This window comes from Corapipo altera, unplaced genomic scaffold, assembly GCF_003945725.1.
Source record: "Corapipo altera isolate COAL_440 unplaced genomic scaffold, ASM394572v1 78, whole genome shotgun sequence".
Taxonomy (NCBI): Eukaryota; Metazoa; Chordata; class Aves; order Passeriformes; family Pipridae; genus Corapipo; species Corapipo altera.
Window position 1 is genome coordinate 6,629,476 of NW_020884904.1, and position 17,225 is coordinate 6,646,700.

Here is a 17,225-nt window from a genome sequence, read left to right on the forward strand (position 1 = left end):
TACAGGGGAAGTTTTAAAAAAAGAAACTTTATTACAAATCTGTAGGTTTAAGAAAATATCCAAAAACTGTCAAAGTAGTATGAAAAACGCTGTCATCCGTTTCACAGCCACCAGTTTGCTCCAACAAACACAGCATACAAAAACTGATAGAAACCATGGCAATTCTTTTTGGTGACACAAGTCAGATATTTGTAATTTCAAATCCTCTGCTGACAGCTGAGATGCTGCTGGCAGACCAGGGGAATGATTAAACTGCACTGGTTTTGAAAACTGGAAGTTGGGATGAACAGGTTATATACATATACACATACTGCATTGTACCATGTGTCCAGGTAACTCAGGGCAAACAAAATATGGCCCAGCACAATACCCAAAGTCTGTAAAAACCTGGAGAGACAGGGAATGTGTGTATATGGCATTAAGTTATTCTCTGTGCTCTGGTTCCCATTTTCTTTAACATCTCAAACCTGATAAAGACCAATTGTTTTCCACTCTCATTTACAGAAACACTGAAGCTGATGTGCTGCTGTACTGTCTTTTCAGACTCAAAACATTTTAGCTGCACTGGAGGCAGGCACAGGCTCTAAAAATGCAATGCAGTTAAAACATCATGTAATTAAAAGTGGGATTTCTAGAAGATTGTAGACTGAATTTCCTGCAAGTGACCTAACACCTTAAGCTCCCCTGAAAAACACAGCATTTCTTGTGTCATTCAGAGATAATTTATACAATAAATGAATGAGGAAAAAACCAATATATGTTACATTCCTAAACTGAAGCACAGACTGCAGTAAAAAAGCATAAAGTCTGCAAGTATGCCAGGGATTAAATCCAAAACTGCCCTAAAACTCTTAACTCTAACTGCAATGGCTGGAAGTTGCAGCACAGACCATTGGTAACAATATTCCCAAATCCTCTGAACTGCAGAGGAACTGAGACACCACAGCTCAGAGCTGCAGTGTAGAAGAGGCTTCAGTGGAAGCAGTGTGAAGATTTTAAAGGAGCAGGATGAAACACTTCTGTTATGATACCTGCTCAAGGTACTGATATGATCTAAAAAAAAAAAACCAAAAAACTCTGTATAACTTAACTCTGTTTTTATCAGGTGCTCGAAGGAGATTTTCTACTGAACAACCCTCCTTTTGCCAACAGCAACTTGAAAGAAACTAGGACCATGGTAAAAAACGACTAGGTGCATTTCATTCATTTTGCTGTTTCAACTTAAAAGTTGAAAAGCACAGAATCGAGAGTTACTCAAAGAAAACTACTCTGCAGGAGAGCAATTAGAAATCAACAGTCTTTCATTACCAGAGCAAACAGGATGGAAGATGCAGAACTGAATTTACAGCAATTTCCTTCCCCATGCAGGCCAGATTAACCCTAGGTTGATCAGAGCTACCTGCAACATTTCTTAACAGCCACTTGCTGATAAAGAGGTTGCCTCATACTCCTGCATTTACTGAAAACTTGATTTATGAAACGCTGTAATGAAACAGTCAAAAATCTTCATTCCAAAGAAGGAAAATATTCCATGTACATTCTTAGGTGTGAACCTTCAGGCTTGGGAAACGTTTTTCTAGATTGTCAGCAAGTGCCTGGTCAGCCTCACGCAGGACTTCAAGGAAACTCTCCACCTGGAAATAAAAAACACACACAGAAAGAAAAAAAACCCCATTTGCATGGAACACAGAATTCTTACATTGGTACAGCAGGTCTTTCCATTTCTGTACCCTCCCAGCAAGAGAGCAGCCAGCAGCAGCCACTGCAATGAATAATTGAAAATGCTCCACCGTAGCTACCTTCCTCCTACACCACACATTTTCAGCCAGTCTAAATCTTGAAACATTACCACCCTCCTCAAGCTCTTGCTTTCTTGTTTAAAAGTACACAAAGAAAAGCTCCCTATGAAAAATATTTGGAATAATTCTTCTACAAAAACGTACAGGACAAATTTTCAGCTAGCATAAATTTTCAGACATCTGTTCACGTCAGCACAGTTTGACCCTTGCATCAGCTGACAGTCTTGGCAAAGCTTTGGCCAAAGTAAGGCAGAAGAGACAGAGGGGCAGGACTGTCTGGAATTGGAATAGTGTGGCACCTGTGCCTGAGCAATTCTGCCCTGCTTGTACATGGGATTTGGAAAGGTCTTGCCACCCAAGCAGTATTTTTTCAGCTCTGTCATATACTCACCGATGCAAAATACAGAGGTAAGAGGTTCTGAAATGCACAGGAACACGTCTGTTCATTCAAATGTCCCTGGTGCAGTCCTTCCAATGTATTTTCCTGCAAAATAAAGTGAGAACAAGCATGTCATCAGCAGTTGTCAGAAGAACAAACTCAAAACTGTGCACAGTACGTGCTTCATTCTTAAAAATGGGTAAAACAACCAGAACTTACAGCTCTCAGAGAAAGCCAGACATAGCTGACACAAAAAGGTGTGAAAGCTCACACATCACAAGTCTCTTAACCTGAATGCTTCCACAATAAAAAGTGTCCAGCTCAAAAGGAGAGTTTGATAGTATTTCCTTCTCTTAAAATAAATTGACTTTCATTCAAAACAAATGGCAACATACACCAAGAAAATTTATCATACAGAATCCTGGCCCTGAAAACCTGTGTCCCTGCCATCTCACACACTTGTTGCTACTTACCTTCTGACTAATTCTCTAAGAAATTCCCAGTATGCAACTGCACTTGTACAGAAAAATGCCCACATTAACATCTTTTTTCTTACCTAATCTGCAGAAATCCCTCTGAGAATTTTGTTTATTCTTACCTTGGTTAGTTCTTGAAGCATATTGGAAAGTAATTCACAGCAAATATCCTTCAAAATTTTTAAATGGAAATCTTCCTCATTTATTTCAGTCCTTCCAGTCTCTTCTTGCTTGGACTCCTTGGAGTTGTCAACAGCTCTCTTCCCACAGCCCTCCATGTATTGTAAGATACGAATCAAGCTCCCAATCAGAGGCATATCTTAATATAAAGTAACAAGAAAATTGAACTTGAACACCGAAAATTCTTCCCCATCCTTTCAAGGCATTAGAATTTTCAAACACACCACCAGATTTTACACAAAAGCTATAGGAATGTATATTCTGACAGTGCTGTGTTTTGTTACTCAAAGATCATTCTAAAGAAGCAAGGGGAAATGCAGTAGAAAACCCCAACCATTTTTCCTGCAAGCTAATCTGTATCTATGAAAACTATATGCCAGTGGTAAGGAGTACAAGAAGGAAAAGGTCTTCAGTAGTAACCCAGTGAGGGTAGTATGTTCAATTTACATCCAGATCGTCCTATCTGACAAGCCAAACACACAGTCTTTCTGCTGCAAATGACCCTGACTCACATTCTCAAGATAGGCTTTTAATTCTAAAGACTTATCCATGAATTGAAAAGTAACAAGGGATAGATGGATTTAAGTAAGTGCAGAATGTCCCCCTACTAAAAATGAAAACCAACCAAACAAACAAAAATTACTATTAAGTCCTCATATTTTAGCAAACATGAATTCTGTAATTTTCAGTAAGTTACCAAACAGAGAAGACTGAGCAGAATTTGTAGATTCTGGCACTGTAACTCTTCAGAGACATCCAGTAACTGAACTTTGGGCTAGGTGTGACTTTGAGTCACCAGTAAAGAGTCTAACTGTATTCAAGTATGTCAATGAATTGAACCATCTTTCACCCCACATAGTCAATTGTGAACATAACTTTAAATGAAGGAAAAAAGAACAGAAAAAAGTAAAACTTGCTTTTCCTCATCCTGGTGTATTCTTGCTCTGTCTGTGAAGCAAACATTGCAGACAGCACGGACAAAATAGAGGCCAATACAGTCTTCTGCTCCTGCACAATGATCGGTGGATCATCTGGCTGGCAAAGTTCCTGGCAAACGAGGTCATAAAGCAAACTCCAAGTCTCTTTTCCTCCATCAGGAGCCTGCACTTGAGAAAGAATGAAAGAGAACCGACCAACCCAACAAATTTAATCTAGGTAGGTGAATTACATCTCTCCCCATTAAATATCTGACGATCCAGAAGTTCTGGCCACTCTGGGTCCCATCACACATAGCAATTCAAGTGTCTTACCAATAGCCTGGATCCCCTCATCCACTGTAGTCAGGAGCTGCAGGATATGCATATAAACATCAAGTCCTTCTGGGTTATCTGATCTACACAGAACAAGCAAAAAACAAAGACATGTTAAAGAGCCAATTACTGACTTTATATCCTGTGTGTTTTGGACACAGAGAAGCCTGTCAACAGTCACTGCCACTCTCTTTGCTAACAAACTAGTTGACTCATTTCAAATTATAAGTACAGGAAAATGTATTCTAGTGATCCATCCAACTGTGCTGCTCCCACTAAAATCAAGATGTTCAGACACAAGGTTATAATGAACCTCCCCAGCCATGAAACTGAAAAGAAATCTCACATACCGGACTTGTTTGGCTGCTTCAAGTATACAAGGCACAATCTTAAAATCTGGAAGTTCTTCAGGGGAATCATCTACAGATGGTCCCACAGACTGGCAAGTGCCGTTTTTAATCCAGTTTAACATCAGCTCTTCATCGAGATCGAAGAGTTTGTCCACCACTTCACCTACTTTTACCAACAAGTCAACTGCACAAGAGAGAGTGTAAAAATTTCAGCAAGACTAAAAATGAAGGGCAAAAATCAGCTCACAAAACATTAATATTCATGTATTCAGAGTAAATAGAGTACTAAAATATATTAATTTTCTTCATGACCTATTATGGGTTGCTATGTTTAATTCCTTTACGTGGCACAAACCAAGTGAAGAGTTTGATAAACAGGAATTGTTGCAAAGCCCACTGACGTCTCCAACCTTGTCTTGCCATATGTGAAGCAAGAACTTTATTCTGCAAAGAGACTTCACATTCCTGAAAAGTCCTAACTTCTGCTTCTGAAGAAAAACTTTCCAAGATTTGTCCCTAGATATGCAGTTTGATGCCAGTCTTCCACCTGCCAATCTGCATTTTACTTTGGTAGATCTGTGATTTCAATTGGATGAGCACGATTTCAGATCACTGTCATTAATAATAATAAAAAAAACCCTGAAAAAGCTAAATTATTAGGACTCCTTGACAAATCATAACTGCTGTTACAATTGAGTTGGATATGAAACATAAATGCTATTCAAAGTATTTGCATTTTTAGGAGTTTGGTGTGGTTTTTAATAAATCAGTTCTAAGAGAGATTTGCACACTACTGACTGTATACCCAAAGCCTGTGCAGTATTCAGCTGCCACTCAGAGCAACTGAATCACTCCTCCAGTCACCATTCCACAAGTATGGCAGTTTTAAAAACAGTAAATATATATATCTGATTTGAAAAAAAACTAATTAAATGAGGTCTTGTTTTAAGGTTCAAAAATTACACATGTATATCCCTGAACAAAGACCATGTCCTTTCCTTTCTTGTGGAAAATAACAATTTCTTCTGTTACACTTATTTTAATTCCCCACAGAGCTTTCTACTTCCTCTGTGCCTGTTTTTTTGATTGGTTTTATTTATATTTATATTTATATTTATATTTATATTTATATTTATATTTATATTTATATTTATATTTATCTATATTTATGAACCTGCAAAGGCAGGATGGGTTTGTTTTGGTGTCCTTTAAATTTATGAGGTTCCCTTTATTTTCAAGAAATTCTCCCCACTGAAAATACTTGTCTTTGAAACTGCAAACTTCAGTTCTTATTTTTTCTTCTAATTCCCAGCTTGTTTTGGCAACTTACCATTTGTAGAGCTGGACATGATAAAGCAAACACAGTCATACACGGAAGGGTTTTCTCGGATTCTCTCAACCCAGACATTGGCCACCTCAGGCTGGGACAGGCAAGTTAACAACAGCCTAGACAAGAATTCCCCATTTAATAAATTAGAAGCCAATTCAGTTCGTTTCAGCTGTACAAGTGTAAATCCAAAATAATGAGAATGATGTGACAGAAACAGGAATCTACCTCACAGGGACTGATTCCAGGACAACGCAGAAACAATAAAAGATGAGGGGATGAGAGGATAATAAAACAGTGAGCCCATTTGTCAGTTTTCTTTCCAGGCCTCAGAACACAGCAGAACCTCACTAACAATGCATTAATTTCTGAGATGTCCTACCTGCTTGTTTCCAGAAGAGTTGGGGAGTCTGAATCACACAAACGCTGCAAGAGCACCTGGCTTTAAGGAGAAAATGCAAGAGAAAAAGTTAACAAAATCTATCCTTGTTTAAAAAAACAGGTATAAAAAGGTAATTTCATAGCTGCAGCCATGTTCTGAGATTAAAAGCAGCTTTTTCTAACTACGCATGCATTTTAAGTGTTTCGAGATTGCCAATCAAAGATTCAAGAACTTCACTGGCGATTAAAAAAAGAAATAAAACAGTGGTCTGTGTTCTTTTTTCCTTCACTGAGCACTTCCCACACAAAAAAGATCAGCCAAAACAGTATGAATGAAGATGAGGCACGGCAGGCAAACTGAGATCCTTTTATAACATGTACTTCATGATTGTGAGTCCAGAAAAGCAGTACTCGTGCATGTATGAAGCACATATACACTTACCCAAGATTCTCATCTTTACTAATGGACATGCATATGTCCTGGAAACAGGCCATATTTCCTAATATTCCCACGCAGATTTCCTGAAAAGTCAAAACACAGTATGATGAGGCAACTGCAATGTAGACCAGGATTTCACTTCCAGAGCAGTAAGACAAAAGTAAGAGAGGTTCAAAGACGGTGGGAGCACCCATCGGATAACATGTTTCAGAAAGAGAAAAAGCTACTGCATGACAGCAGCTGCAGCTGAAAGGAGTGAGAATATGGGAGAGAAACAGCCCTGCAGGCACCAAGGTCAGTGCAGAAGGAGGGGCAGGAGGTGCTCCAGGTGCCAGAGCTGAGGTTCCCCTGCAGCCTGTGGTGCAGACCATGGTGAGGCAGCTGTGCCCCTGCAGCCCATGGAGGTCTGTGGGGATGCAGAGATCCACCTGCAGCCTGTGGAGGACCCCAAACTGGAGCACTGCCTGAAGGAAGGCTGTGACCCTGCAGGAAGCCTGTGCTGGAGCAGGATCCTGACAGAACCTGTGGACCCATGGAGAGAGAAGCCCATGCTGGAGTAGGTTTGCTGGCAGGATTTGTGACCCTGTGGGGGACCCACACTGGAGCACTCTGGGAAGAATGGTAGCCTGTGGGAATGACTGACGTTGGAGAAGTTCATGGAGAACTGTCTCCTATGGAAGGGACCCCATGCTGGAGCAGGGGAAGAAAATGAAGAGTCTTCCCCCTAAAGAGGAAGGAGCAGCAGACACAACGTGTGATGAACTGACCGCAACTCCCATTCCTTATTTCCCTGTGCTACTCAGGGGAAGAGGGAGAGAATCAGGAACGAAGTCAAGCCTTGGGAGAAGGGAGGGGTGGGGGAAAGGTGTTTTTGAAATTTGATTTTATTTCTCCTTATCCTGCTCTGATTTGATTAGTAATAAATTAAATTATTTCCTCAAGCTGAGTCTGTTTTGCCTGTGAGAGTAACTGGTGAGTGATCTCTCCCGTTCTTATCACAACCCATGAGCCTTTTGTTATATTTTCTCTTCCCTGTCCAGTTAAGGAGGGGAGTGACAGAGCAGCTTTAGTGGGCACCTGATGTCCAGTCAGGGTCATCCTGCCACACTTTTGCAGGTCTGACTAAACAAGTCCACGACCATTTCTGTTCAGTAATCATAAAACAAGTAATGAGAGAAATAGGCCAGGCTACTGGCTTTTATAACAGGTCTTGTAACTAGGATTGATTAAATCAGTCCCTCATCAGTTTACATGGGTGAGGATATGTGAGCAGACTTGTTTCAGCTTCAACATCACTGAAATACTTACTGATTACATTACTGATACCACATTAAAAACACTGCAAAAAAAGCATTCTAAAATTTGATTTTGCATTTTCTTCTGCTTCCCCTAATACATTCAAACATGCAGTGGAAGGAGAAAGAAGATAAGAGTAAATGCACGTACAGAACTACCTACTATTGTTATTAAAACACGACAGCTTTTTGACAGCCCATACTTACAGTAAGGCGAGGGCATTTTGATTTGGCAAAAACTCCCATGAATATATCGGGGGCGTTGAACTCCTGAAGGAATAAAGCAACATCCTGTGGAGAAAGTGAATGGAGAAGTAAATGGACCTCTACAATTTTCAAGAGCAAAATCAAACCCTTTCTCACGGCACAAGGAGTGGATCAAAGAGATGACAAACTTGCTACAAAAATGCTGTTATTTGCTAACAGTGAATACCAATAATCCTTGCTTTTCAATGAGACAAGATCAGGAACTCAAGCCCTTCTGGTGATTCAGGATGCCAGTGAGACCAAAAGTCACACTGGCAAGGAAAGGTTCTTTTTTTCCTTATCCCAACAGAGGGTCAGAGACACTAAGTAAGAATCCAGTAAACACCACGTTTTAAGACAAGATATCACCCCAACTTATAAAAAGAAACAAGTGAAGGGGTTGCCATTAGCACCTGATCAGACCGTACAAAAGAAATTTCCTTCTCATTTTACCACATTAAAACACAAGATGAGTTCTCTATTTGGGACTAAAGGATACATATTCCATGTTTATTTAAAAAATCTCAACAAGCCAGCAAATAAAATAATTATATATATTTATATATATATATATATATATAAAACTTGAGAATTTCTTCCAGCATTTGAGAATGCTGAGAAAAATACCAAAAAGCTGCGCTACGTTGCCACTGCCAGTCTGTAGCCAAACTTTGAAAGGCTGTTTATCTATCAGAGAAAACTATGCTTTACCAGTAGGGCGCACTACAATTGCTAGAGGGAAATAAGCCTATTTCGAGAGCTGACCGAGCCCGGATGACTCTGTGCCTTCTGCCACGTCCAGGAGGATTCTGCGGGGCAGAACATCGCTCCTACCTCGTCCATCGACATGTCCCACACCTTGCAGATGTCATTCTCCATCTCCTCGTCCAGCTCCGTCCGGGCTCCCTCGGGGCTGGCGGCAGGATCCGGCTCCGCGGGGGCGATGACCTGGGACACGTCGGGGTGTCGGGGTGAGGGGTACACGACCCGGGTTAACCCCCCCGCACCGCTCGGAAGCCGCTGTGTCCCCAGGTGTCCCCGGCTGTCCCCCGGCTGTGTCTCCGGGTGTGACCCCGGGTGTCCCCCCGGCCCCGGGAACGATCGCGCCGCACCCGCCCGGCGCTGATCGACACCGGCCCGCCGGCCCCCTCCCTCCTGCGCCCGCCGCACCTCGATGAGGCGGGTGAGGACGCTGAAGAGCCAGTGCTTGCTGTACACCGTGTTCCCCACCGCGTCCCCCTCCTCCTCCTCCGCATCGCTGCACGGCGGTGACGGGTTGCGGTCCATGGCGGCCCCACAGCCGCGCGGGCACGGCGAGGCGGCGGCAGCGCGGCCGGAGCGGCACCCGCGGCCCCACAGCGCCCCCTGGGCACCGGCGGCCGCTGCCGCCCCAGCGGCCGTGTGGAGGCCGTGTGGAGGCCGTGCCGGGATGGTGCCGGGATCGCACCGGCACCGTTCCGGGACCCGTCCGCCCAAGGCCCCCACCCCGTGGCAGCCCCCGTGATGCCTCGACACCGCCCCGCTGCCCCCGCCCCAGCGCCGTCCCCCAGTCCCGCGGCCCAGGAGGATGGATGCTCGCAGACGAGGGGACAGTTTTCAGAAGGATTTCTTTATTCGGCAGTACAAAGGCTAAAAAAGACTTTTTCGTCACCAGCGCGCTTGTAGCAAATCTGGGTAGAGCCCTTCCCAAATCTTCGTTCGCGAAGCCTAGCCCTGATGATGATGATGATGTACAAAGGCAAAGGAAGAGGAGCAGGGGGACAGCCCTAGTACTTGCTGGGCAGCCCCTTGGGGCGGTAGCGGTTCGGGTTCCCGCCGCTCCGCCCCCACCTGTTCGCCTCCTGGTCCGCCCGGGTGTCCTCGGCGCCTCTGCCGCTCACTCTGCTCTGCCATCCCTCCCGGGCGTCACTGCGGGGAAGGAGGAAAGTCACCTGAACCGACCGCATGAGCTCAGCCTCGTGTGGATCTCCTCACTCACATAAAGCAAGCACCCTTTTCCTCAGTGCTTCTCAAGGTGAGATGCAACCATATACTGAGCCTTGTCTGAGAGCCCGCATGGAACCCATAACTGTTATGTCGGGAAACGAACCAGCAAGGAGAGTTTTTTATGACCAGAAATCCAGAGGAAGGAGTCTGCCTTCTCAGGAGTACAAGAAGAAAGGCCTCACACTCATGTGGGAGGACAGCCACCATTCCTATAGAGACAGGCTGTCCAGACAGGAACTGCATCCCCTCCCCTCTGCTGTCCTTCTAGGTGAAAAGCTGAGTACAAGTCAAAAGGACTTCAACTGGAATGCCTGGATCCCTAGTAATTCGCTGTTAACAAGCCAAGCACACTCTCTTACCTGATCACTCTTGCTGCCCAGGCACCACCAGGTCCTCTCCGGGCAGCATCGTAGTTCCCACGAGCATGGAAGTATTTGTCGGCACCTTTATAATTTGCCTCACGCATGTCCCGGTACGCTCTGTACATATCCCATGTTCCTGAAGAAAGTGGAGAAACAGAAATGATATTGACTTGAAAAAGTCACACCATAAATAGTCCAGTACCATTTCAGCCAGGAGTTGAAAGGCACAAGGAGCTGAAAGGCCAAAGGAGCAGTAACACAGAGAGGCACATCTCCACATCAGTCTTTGCACAGGGCTTTGCCCACAGAAAGCACCTGTGGGGGCTGATCAAGGCCCTCTGCCAGCAGCAGAAACCAGATGTGGATCTCCCAGCTCCAGGGGCTGCATCCACTGGTAACCCTTGGGGAGCGGGTTCCTAAGAGGAGGGTCTATGTTAAGAGCAGCTTACCTCCCGCTGCATCCCGGACAAAGTGTCCAGCTCTGCGCAGTCCAAATCTGTCAGCACTTACACACAGAACAACGGAGAGCAACATAAGGCAGACACAGAGCCTCATGGTTACTTGCCCAAGTCTGAGACAGAGCTGTGAGACAAAGAGATGAACAGTTCTGGAGCACCTTTGAGAGACTGCTGGCATAGCATCCACGACACCCACAGCTGTGCCAGGGCAGCTGCCCAGGGCCCCCTTCTACCCCTACGAGGAGTGGTATCCTCTGTGAGACCACAAGCTCAGCTAAGGACTCCACAACACAGGCAGGTGCACATGAGAAACTTGCATTCTAGCATTCTCTGCTGCTCTTGTCAGAGAAGCCCCACATGCTAAAGCATTAGTCCTGTTCCCAAATACCAGCTCCAAACACTGCATATAGCTCACAAATTCAGAATGTCACTCACCACTGCAGAAAGGCAAAGCCGAAGGAAGTGGAGATGGTCTCGTGTGCTCTCAGACTCAAAAAGGGTATTTATAAGCAATTCAAATCCTTCAAAAGAGGAAACTGTAAAGGATACACCCATGGCTAGGAATTCCCCACTACTCCCCCACTTTAAACACAGAATCGTTATTGGAAACCTGCCCTTGTCCTTACTGAAAGTTCATAGCTCCTCTTACACAATTTTTTAGACAGTATTTGGTGCTTCTTCAGCTGTCCATGGGACTATTTGCTCCTCATAACAAGCAGACTGAGAAACTGCCTTGAAGACTGAAGTGTTCTGTGTGCTCGAAATGTTACACTTGACTTAAAGGTGACACTTTTTTTTGGCCCTTGTGCTGGACAGAGCTGGGAAGGGAAGGTGCCTGGTTGTCTGCATGAAGCACAAGGTCAGGTCTGGGTCTGTGCACAACCAACAGTCAGCTGCATTACCAGAAGGGCTGCAGGAACTGCTAAGTGAAATTCTCATGCATGCTGGGATGACCAGATGAATCCCAGAGTTGATGGAGTGGAAAATGAGAAGTGTTGCTCTTAACTCCATTGCCAAGCAAACCACATACACCTGTGTCCCTGCTGATAATGCTCTAAGATAGCACAGACACACACACCATAAAGAGGCTCTGAATGGTTCATCCTGCCTTGGTTTGCTTTCACAGATCCTTCCCAAGGGACTTCCAGCCATCCTGCTGCAACGGCAGCTCAGTGGGGCTTAGGTGGGCTTAAACTAAGCAGAGTTTTTGATGCAGCAGTCAACATTTTACCTAAGGGGAAGTTCAGATCCATACAGCAACAACTCTGCTAGATTTTAAAATTCATATATTAACTGTCAGGCCCTAGTGACATGGTTCAGAGTTTGAGTACCCACTGTGCTCTCCCTGCTCAGGAGCCTGCTTGCTTCCCTTGGTTAACTAGCAGAAAGCTCCAGGTTTGAGTCCAGTTGCGCTGTAGAGAGAGGGTGCAGAAAGTCTCCCCTTTGTGTGGTCTCACACATGATTTAACAGGTCTAAGAGAGCATTTTACATTCTCCTCAGAAGAGTTACAGGTAGTTGCCCCGTTCACAACTCTGTCACTTTAAACAATTTGCTGCTGGAGCTGCAGAGCAGAAGCATGAGGTGAAAGAGGTACAATAAAGCTAATAAAGTGCCATCAGGCAACTTTCCTTGGGCATCGCTGGACTTCACCAAGAGTTCAGCTTAAGAGGATATATTTTGCACAGACCGACCTGGAGCGGTAGAACAGATACTCTATAGTACTCTGTATCTCTGAATGGAACAATGGGCAATGAGAATCTAAAGTTCAACCCAATGGACAAGAGAACCTTGCAAAAAGCAGGGAGCAGACACATAATTTTGTCCCCTGCCATCCATGAACCCAGTGCTTCCCTCTGCAACAACAGCTCAGTTGCTACAGGAACTATGTTTTGCTGCAACTCTGTTCACATCCTAGTTGCAACTTATGTTGCAACCTATGTTCTTGCAGTACAGGGTTGCTCAAATTTCTTCTCTACTGGCTGCAAGTGGCCCTGTCACCTTTTCGGTTTAAAAAAAAAAAAAAAAAAAACCACTGGAAAATTACTCCTGTAAGCTGGGGTGCAGGCATGTGCCATTTTGCTCTGGGACCTAGAACACAGCATTGCCTTCAAAACTGACTGATGGTATTTTTTCCTACAAGAGCTCAGGCATTTTGGACTATAGAGGATATTTCTGAATCTTATGCCATGTTTCACATTCTCTTTAGATCTGGCAGTGTATCCCCTGGACTCCTCTCCAACAAGGACAGCAGTAGTGACAACAATGTGGGAGCTCCCTATGGTAACCAAGATAAAGTTCCAGCTCTGTGCTCCAGCAGAGAATAGCCTGAGCTCTGCTTTCCCGTATCCTCTTGGCCTGCACTCCAGGTCACAACCCCGAGCTCACAGAAACAAGCTGCAGCCAAAACTGCTGCTTGCGCAACAGAAACAGACAAAGCTGCCTCTGAGCATGGAGAAGGGGCTGAACGAAGTATTTCTTTCTGGCCCAGCAGGAAAATTCTGGCTGCGTGTGCACGCTGGGGAAACAACATACTGAAGGGTGCCTGGAGACTGTTTCCTGAGTTTGTACATTCTGATGTAATTAAGATAAAAAGCAACCCCATACTGGTTGCCCTTTAATTCTAAATATCTATAAATGCAAGCTACATTCCACAAACATTCCACAATTTTGCAATCTGAGAAATTCAGATTGAGAAATCAGATAAGGTGAATTCCCAGCTCAGGCACAATCATAGATGCAGTTATTCTGGGAAGGAACAGTACATTATTTTAGTTTACATGTGCAATGATGCATTGCCATGCTCCTGTATAGAATATTTACTAGCATTGACCTCAGGTTTATAGACGTGTAGAACAACTGCAAACTTGGATCCTTTCAAGAAACAGATTGAAAATGCAGATATTTATCTGAAATAAAATTTATTTCCCCAGAGGTTTTGTTGATGATTCTAATAGTGAAATAATGTTTGAGGAGGGTATGATGCTTTTTTCTTTCAAAAAAGAAAACAAATACCAGGACCACAGTTTCTATTTAAAGCTGCTCCAGGCAAAGCCCCCTTTACTCATCTCTGCTTTTTAAGGCCTTCTTCCACCATCAGTGACCCACAAAAGCCAAGGATGAGCTGCAGCTCATCTGCCCCAGTGTGGACTGGCTCAAGCCATCAGTGGTGTGTGCTCAGCTGTCTGACAGGAGCTGGTTTAGGGGCCACAGCTTTAGCATGAGGGCCTTGCTCTGTGCAGCTGCAACTTCTGAACAGACCATTTTATTTCACAGTCCCTTCACCTTACCCCTGAGATGAAAACAAACTCATCCAGAATAGGAAACAGTGATTTTCCAACTCTTCTTCGGAGAGTAAACTCTTATTCTTTATTGACAGCCGAGTTAGTTGAAATCATCAACACAAGCTCACTTTACACATGAAATTTGAACAAACACTTCCCATTATGTTACCTCTATGACCACTCTGACGCAAAAAAAGACTCTGACCAGAAAGTATTGATTTATTGTAAAAAAACCAGAAAAGCCCAACCCGTACTCAAAGTTAACCAAGTGTATAAAACCTCCACAGAAGCAAGAGACTGATGTGTACACAAAATACAAGCAGCAAATGTAGCCATTGCATATGGAGATAAGCCAGGCACATTCTCAGAAAGCCAGAAATTCCTCCAAGGAAGGCAACAGGAGCACTCAGCTACTGCTGTATGAACTGTGTTAAGTGAACAGGACAGGCACTGAGACAGCAGCACCTCACCTGGCAGGGAAGAGAACAGTCACCAACAGCATCTGGCAGGTGCCTGGCTTCCATTCCAAGTCTTACTGTAAGAGCATGGGGTGTTTCTGATGGCACAGATCCTTCTATTTCCAGTGTCAGAGTCTAAACTCCAAAAGATTTAAAGGTTTCTTTCTGAGAAATAGTTCTGAATTGGCTTTTCCACAAGCAACACTATTAATGGATGAAAACCTGACCCTAATTGGCTCCCTGTAACTTTGTCTAGCGAAGTAACCTACCCTCCACACTGAAGTGTTTATTGACATCAAGACAAAATAACCAGACTGCATAGTTCTGTAAATGAGATATAAAATCCAAGTAATTTTATTAATCTTCATATTCTACCAGGTATGTAAAAAGACTTCTTTCTTGACAGCATCCATCTAAAAATACTCATCTAAACCTTCAGCTTTTAAAAATATTAAAAGAAGACACGCGGTCCTCTCACTTTCCAAAATGTCAGAATTAATTGTTGAATTACCAAAGTTGACCTGGACTTCAGTAAAACCTTTGACACAGTTTTCCACAGCGTTCTCCTGGAAAAATTGGCTGCTCGTGGTTTGGACAGGTGCACTGTTCACTGGACAAAAAAAATGGCTGGATGGCTGGGCCCAGAAAGTGGTAGGAAATGGAGTTAAATCCAGCCCATGGCCTGTCCCAAGTGGTGTTCCCCAGGACTCAGTACTGGAGTCAGTCCTATTTAATGTCTTTATCAATGACCTGGACAAGGGGATCAAGGGTACCCTCAGTGAGTTTGCAGATGACAAGTTGGGTGGGAGTGCTGATCAGCTGGAGGGCAGGAAGGCTCTGGAGAGGGATCTGAACAGGTTGGATCGATGGGTTGAGGCCAACTGGATGAGGTTCAACAAGGCCAAGTACTGGGTCCTGCCCTTGGGTCACAACAACCCCACGTGGCACTACAGGCTGCGTACAGAGCAGCCAGAAAGCTGCCTGGCAGCCACAGACCTGAGGATGCCAGTTGACACCCAGCTGAACAGGAGCCAGCAGTGTGCCCAGGTGGCTAAAAAGGCCAATGGCATTGATGCCTTAAAATACATATTATATAAATTTTAGTATAGCTTTTTAGCACTTTTGGTATGGTTTGCTAGTGCCTTTGGGCTGTTAGTACCTTTTTACAAGACTTCTAAAAATGTTGTTTAATATTTCTTGCCAAGAATTCCAATGGACAAAGATTGTAGCAAGGGAAAGAACATTTTATCTGTAGAAAATGTACTCAGAAAACAGATGTAACAGGCACATTGCTTGATATAAACGAGTCAAAGCTGTTCAGAAGCCTTGAAACTATTCCAGATGGCATGCTACTGTGCCAAAGACCAAGGAACAAGATGAGGAAGAGAAAGACAAGATGAAGATAAAGGGTCATCATCAGGAATGGTGTCTAAGGTGGGACGAGGGAGATCTGATGGGATGGATGGTTTTGGGAAGCGGGAGTAACAGATGTTGGCTAATGTTAGATATAATAGTATAAAATTATAGCACCTCTCTAACTCTGTGTGTGTACTGTGGAAATGATCCCTACACACCCAGGACGCTGTAAATAAAGACTGGCTTTGCTTTCTAATACTCAAAAAGGAGTGGCAGAGGGTTCTTTCCAGCCATTTAAGGCATCAGCATCCTGGATCGTATCAGGAATAGTGTGGCCAGCAGGACTAGGGCACTGATTGTGCCCCTGTACTCGGCCCTGGTGAGGCCACACCTCGAGTGCTGTGTCCAGTTCTGGGCCCCTCACTACAAAAAAAAAACACTGAGGTGCTGGAGCAAGGCCAGAGAAGGGCAACAGAGCTGATGAAGGATTTGAAGCACAAGTCCTATAAGGAGTAGCTGAGGGAGGTGGAGTTGTTCAGCCTGGAGAAAAGGAGGCTCAGAGAAGACTTCATCACTCTCTATGACTGCCTGAAATGAGGCTGTAGCCAGGTGGGGGTAAGTTCCTTTTTCCCTAGTAAAAAGTGATAGGACAAGAGGAAATGGCCTCAAATTGCACCAGAAGACATTTCGTTTGGATATTAGGAAACATTTCTTCACCAAAAGGGTTCTCAGGTACTGGAACAGACTGCCAGGTTGAATCACCATCCCTGTGGAGGCATTTAAAGGTTGTGTAGATGTGGCACTTATGGACATGGTTTAGTGGTGGACTTGGCAGTGTTAGGCTAACAGTTGGACCTTTAGGGTCTTTTCCAACTTAAATGACTCTGATTCTAATTCCACTGGCCTGAGGTTTGTTGGAATATCACAACTGATGTCTGTAGTCATACTGCACAAACAGATATGGGTAATATAGAAATATTGTGCTTGTAGTTTAACAGTGAGCTCATTTAACAACTTTTTCTGTTCATCAGCATTTTTAACCATTAATTGACAACTGAAAAGTATTTCCCTCCCATTTTAAGACTTGGTTCAATTAATGTATTTCAAATAGACCTGTCTGTATAATTTAAGAGGGAGAAAAAAAACAAAGGCTACCATAACAAACACTTCTACAGCAACAGTAAAGGTCAGTGCAATATAC

General features: G+C 44.0%; 2 protein-coding genes across 2 annotated transcripts; both read right to left on the bottom strand.

The window, feature by feature from the left end:
- SAAL1 (serum amyloid A like 1) lies at positions 1 to 9,473 on the bottom strand. The gene is made up of 12 exons (XM_027651353.1): positions 9,293 to 9,473; positions 8,957 to 9,070; positions 8,084 to 8,167; positions 6,585 to 6,664; positions 6,144 to 6,203; positions 5,765 to 5,880; positions 4,435 to 4,618; positions 4,085 to 4,167; positions 3,752 to 3,940; positions 2,777 to 2,973; positions 2,191 to 2,283; positions 1 to 1,634 (listed from the first exon to the last, which is right to left on the bottom strand). The coding sequence occupies exons 1-12, from the start codon at positions 9,407 to 9,409 to the stop codon at positions 1,542 to 1,544; spliced, it is 1,410 nt and encodes a 469-aa protein (XP_027507154.1). The 5' UTR covers positions 9,410 to 9,473; the 3' UTR covers positions 1 to 1,541.
- A 239-nt stretch (positions 9,474 to 9,712) lies between these two features.
- On the bottom strand, positions 9,713 to 13,120 carry LOC113950934 (serum amyloid A protein-like). The gene is made up of 4 exons (XM_027651354.1): positions 11,364 to 13,120; positions 10,920 to 11,052; positions 10,468 to 10,606; positions 9,713 to 10,030 (listed from the first exon to the last, which is right to left on the bottom strand). The coding sequence occupies exons 1-4, from the start codon at positions 11,481 to 11,483 to the stop codon at positions 9,889 to 9,891; spliced, it is 534 nt and encodes a 177-aa protein (XP_027507155.1). The 5' UTR covers positions 11,484 to 13,120; the 3' UTR covers positions 9,713 to 9,888.
- Positions 13,121 to 17,225: the final 4,105 nt, after the last annotated feature.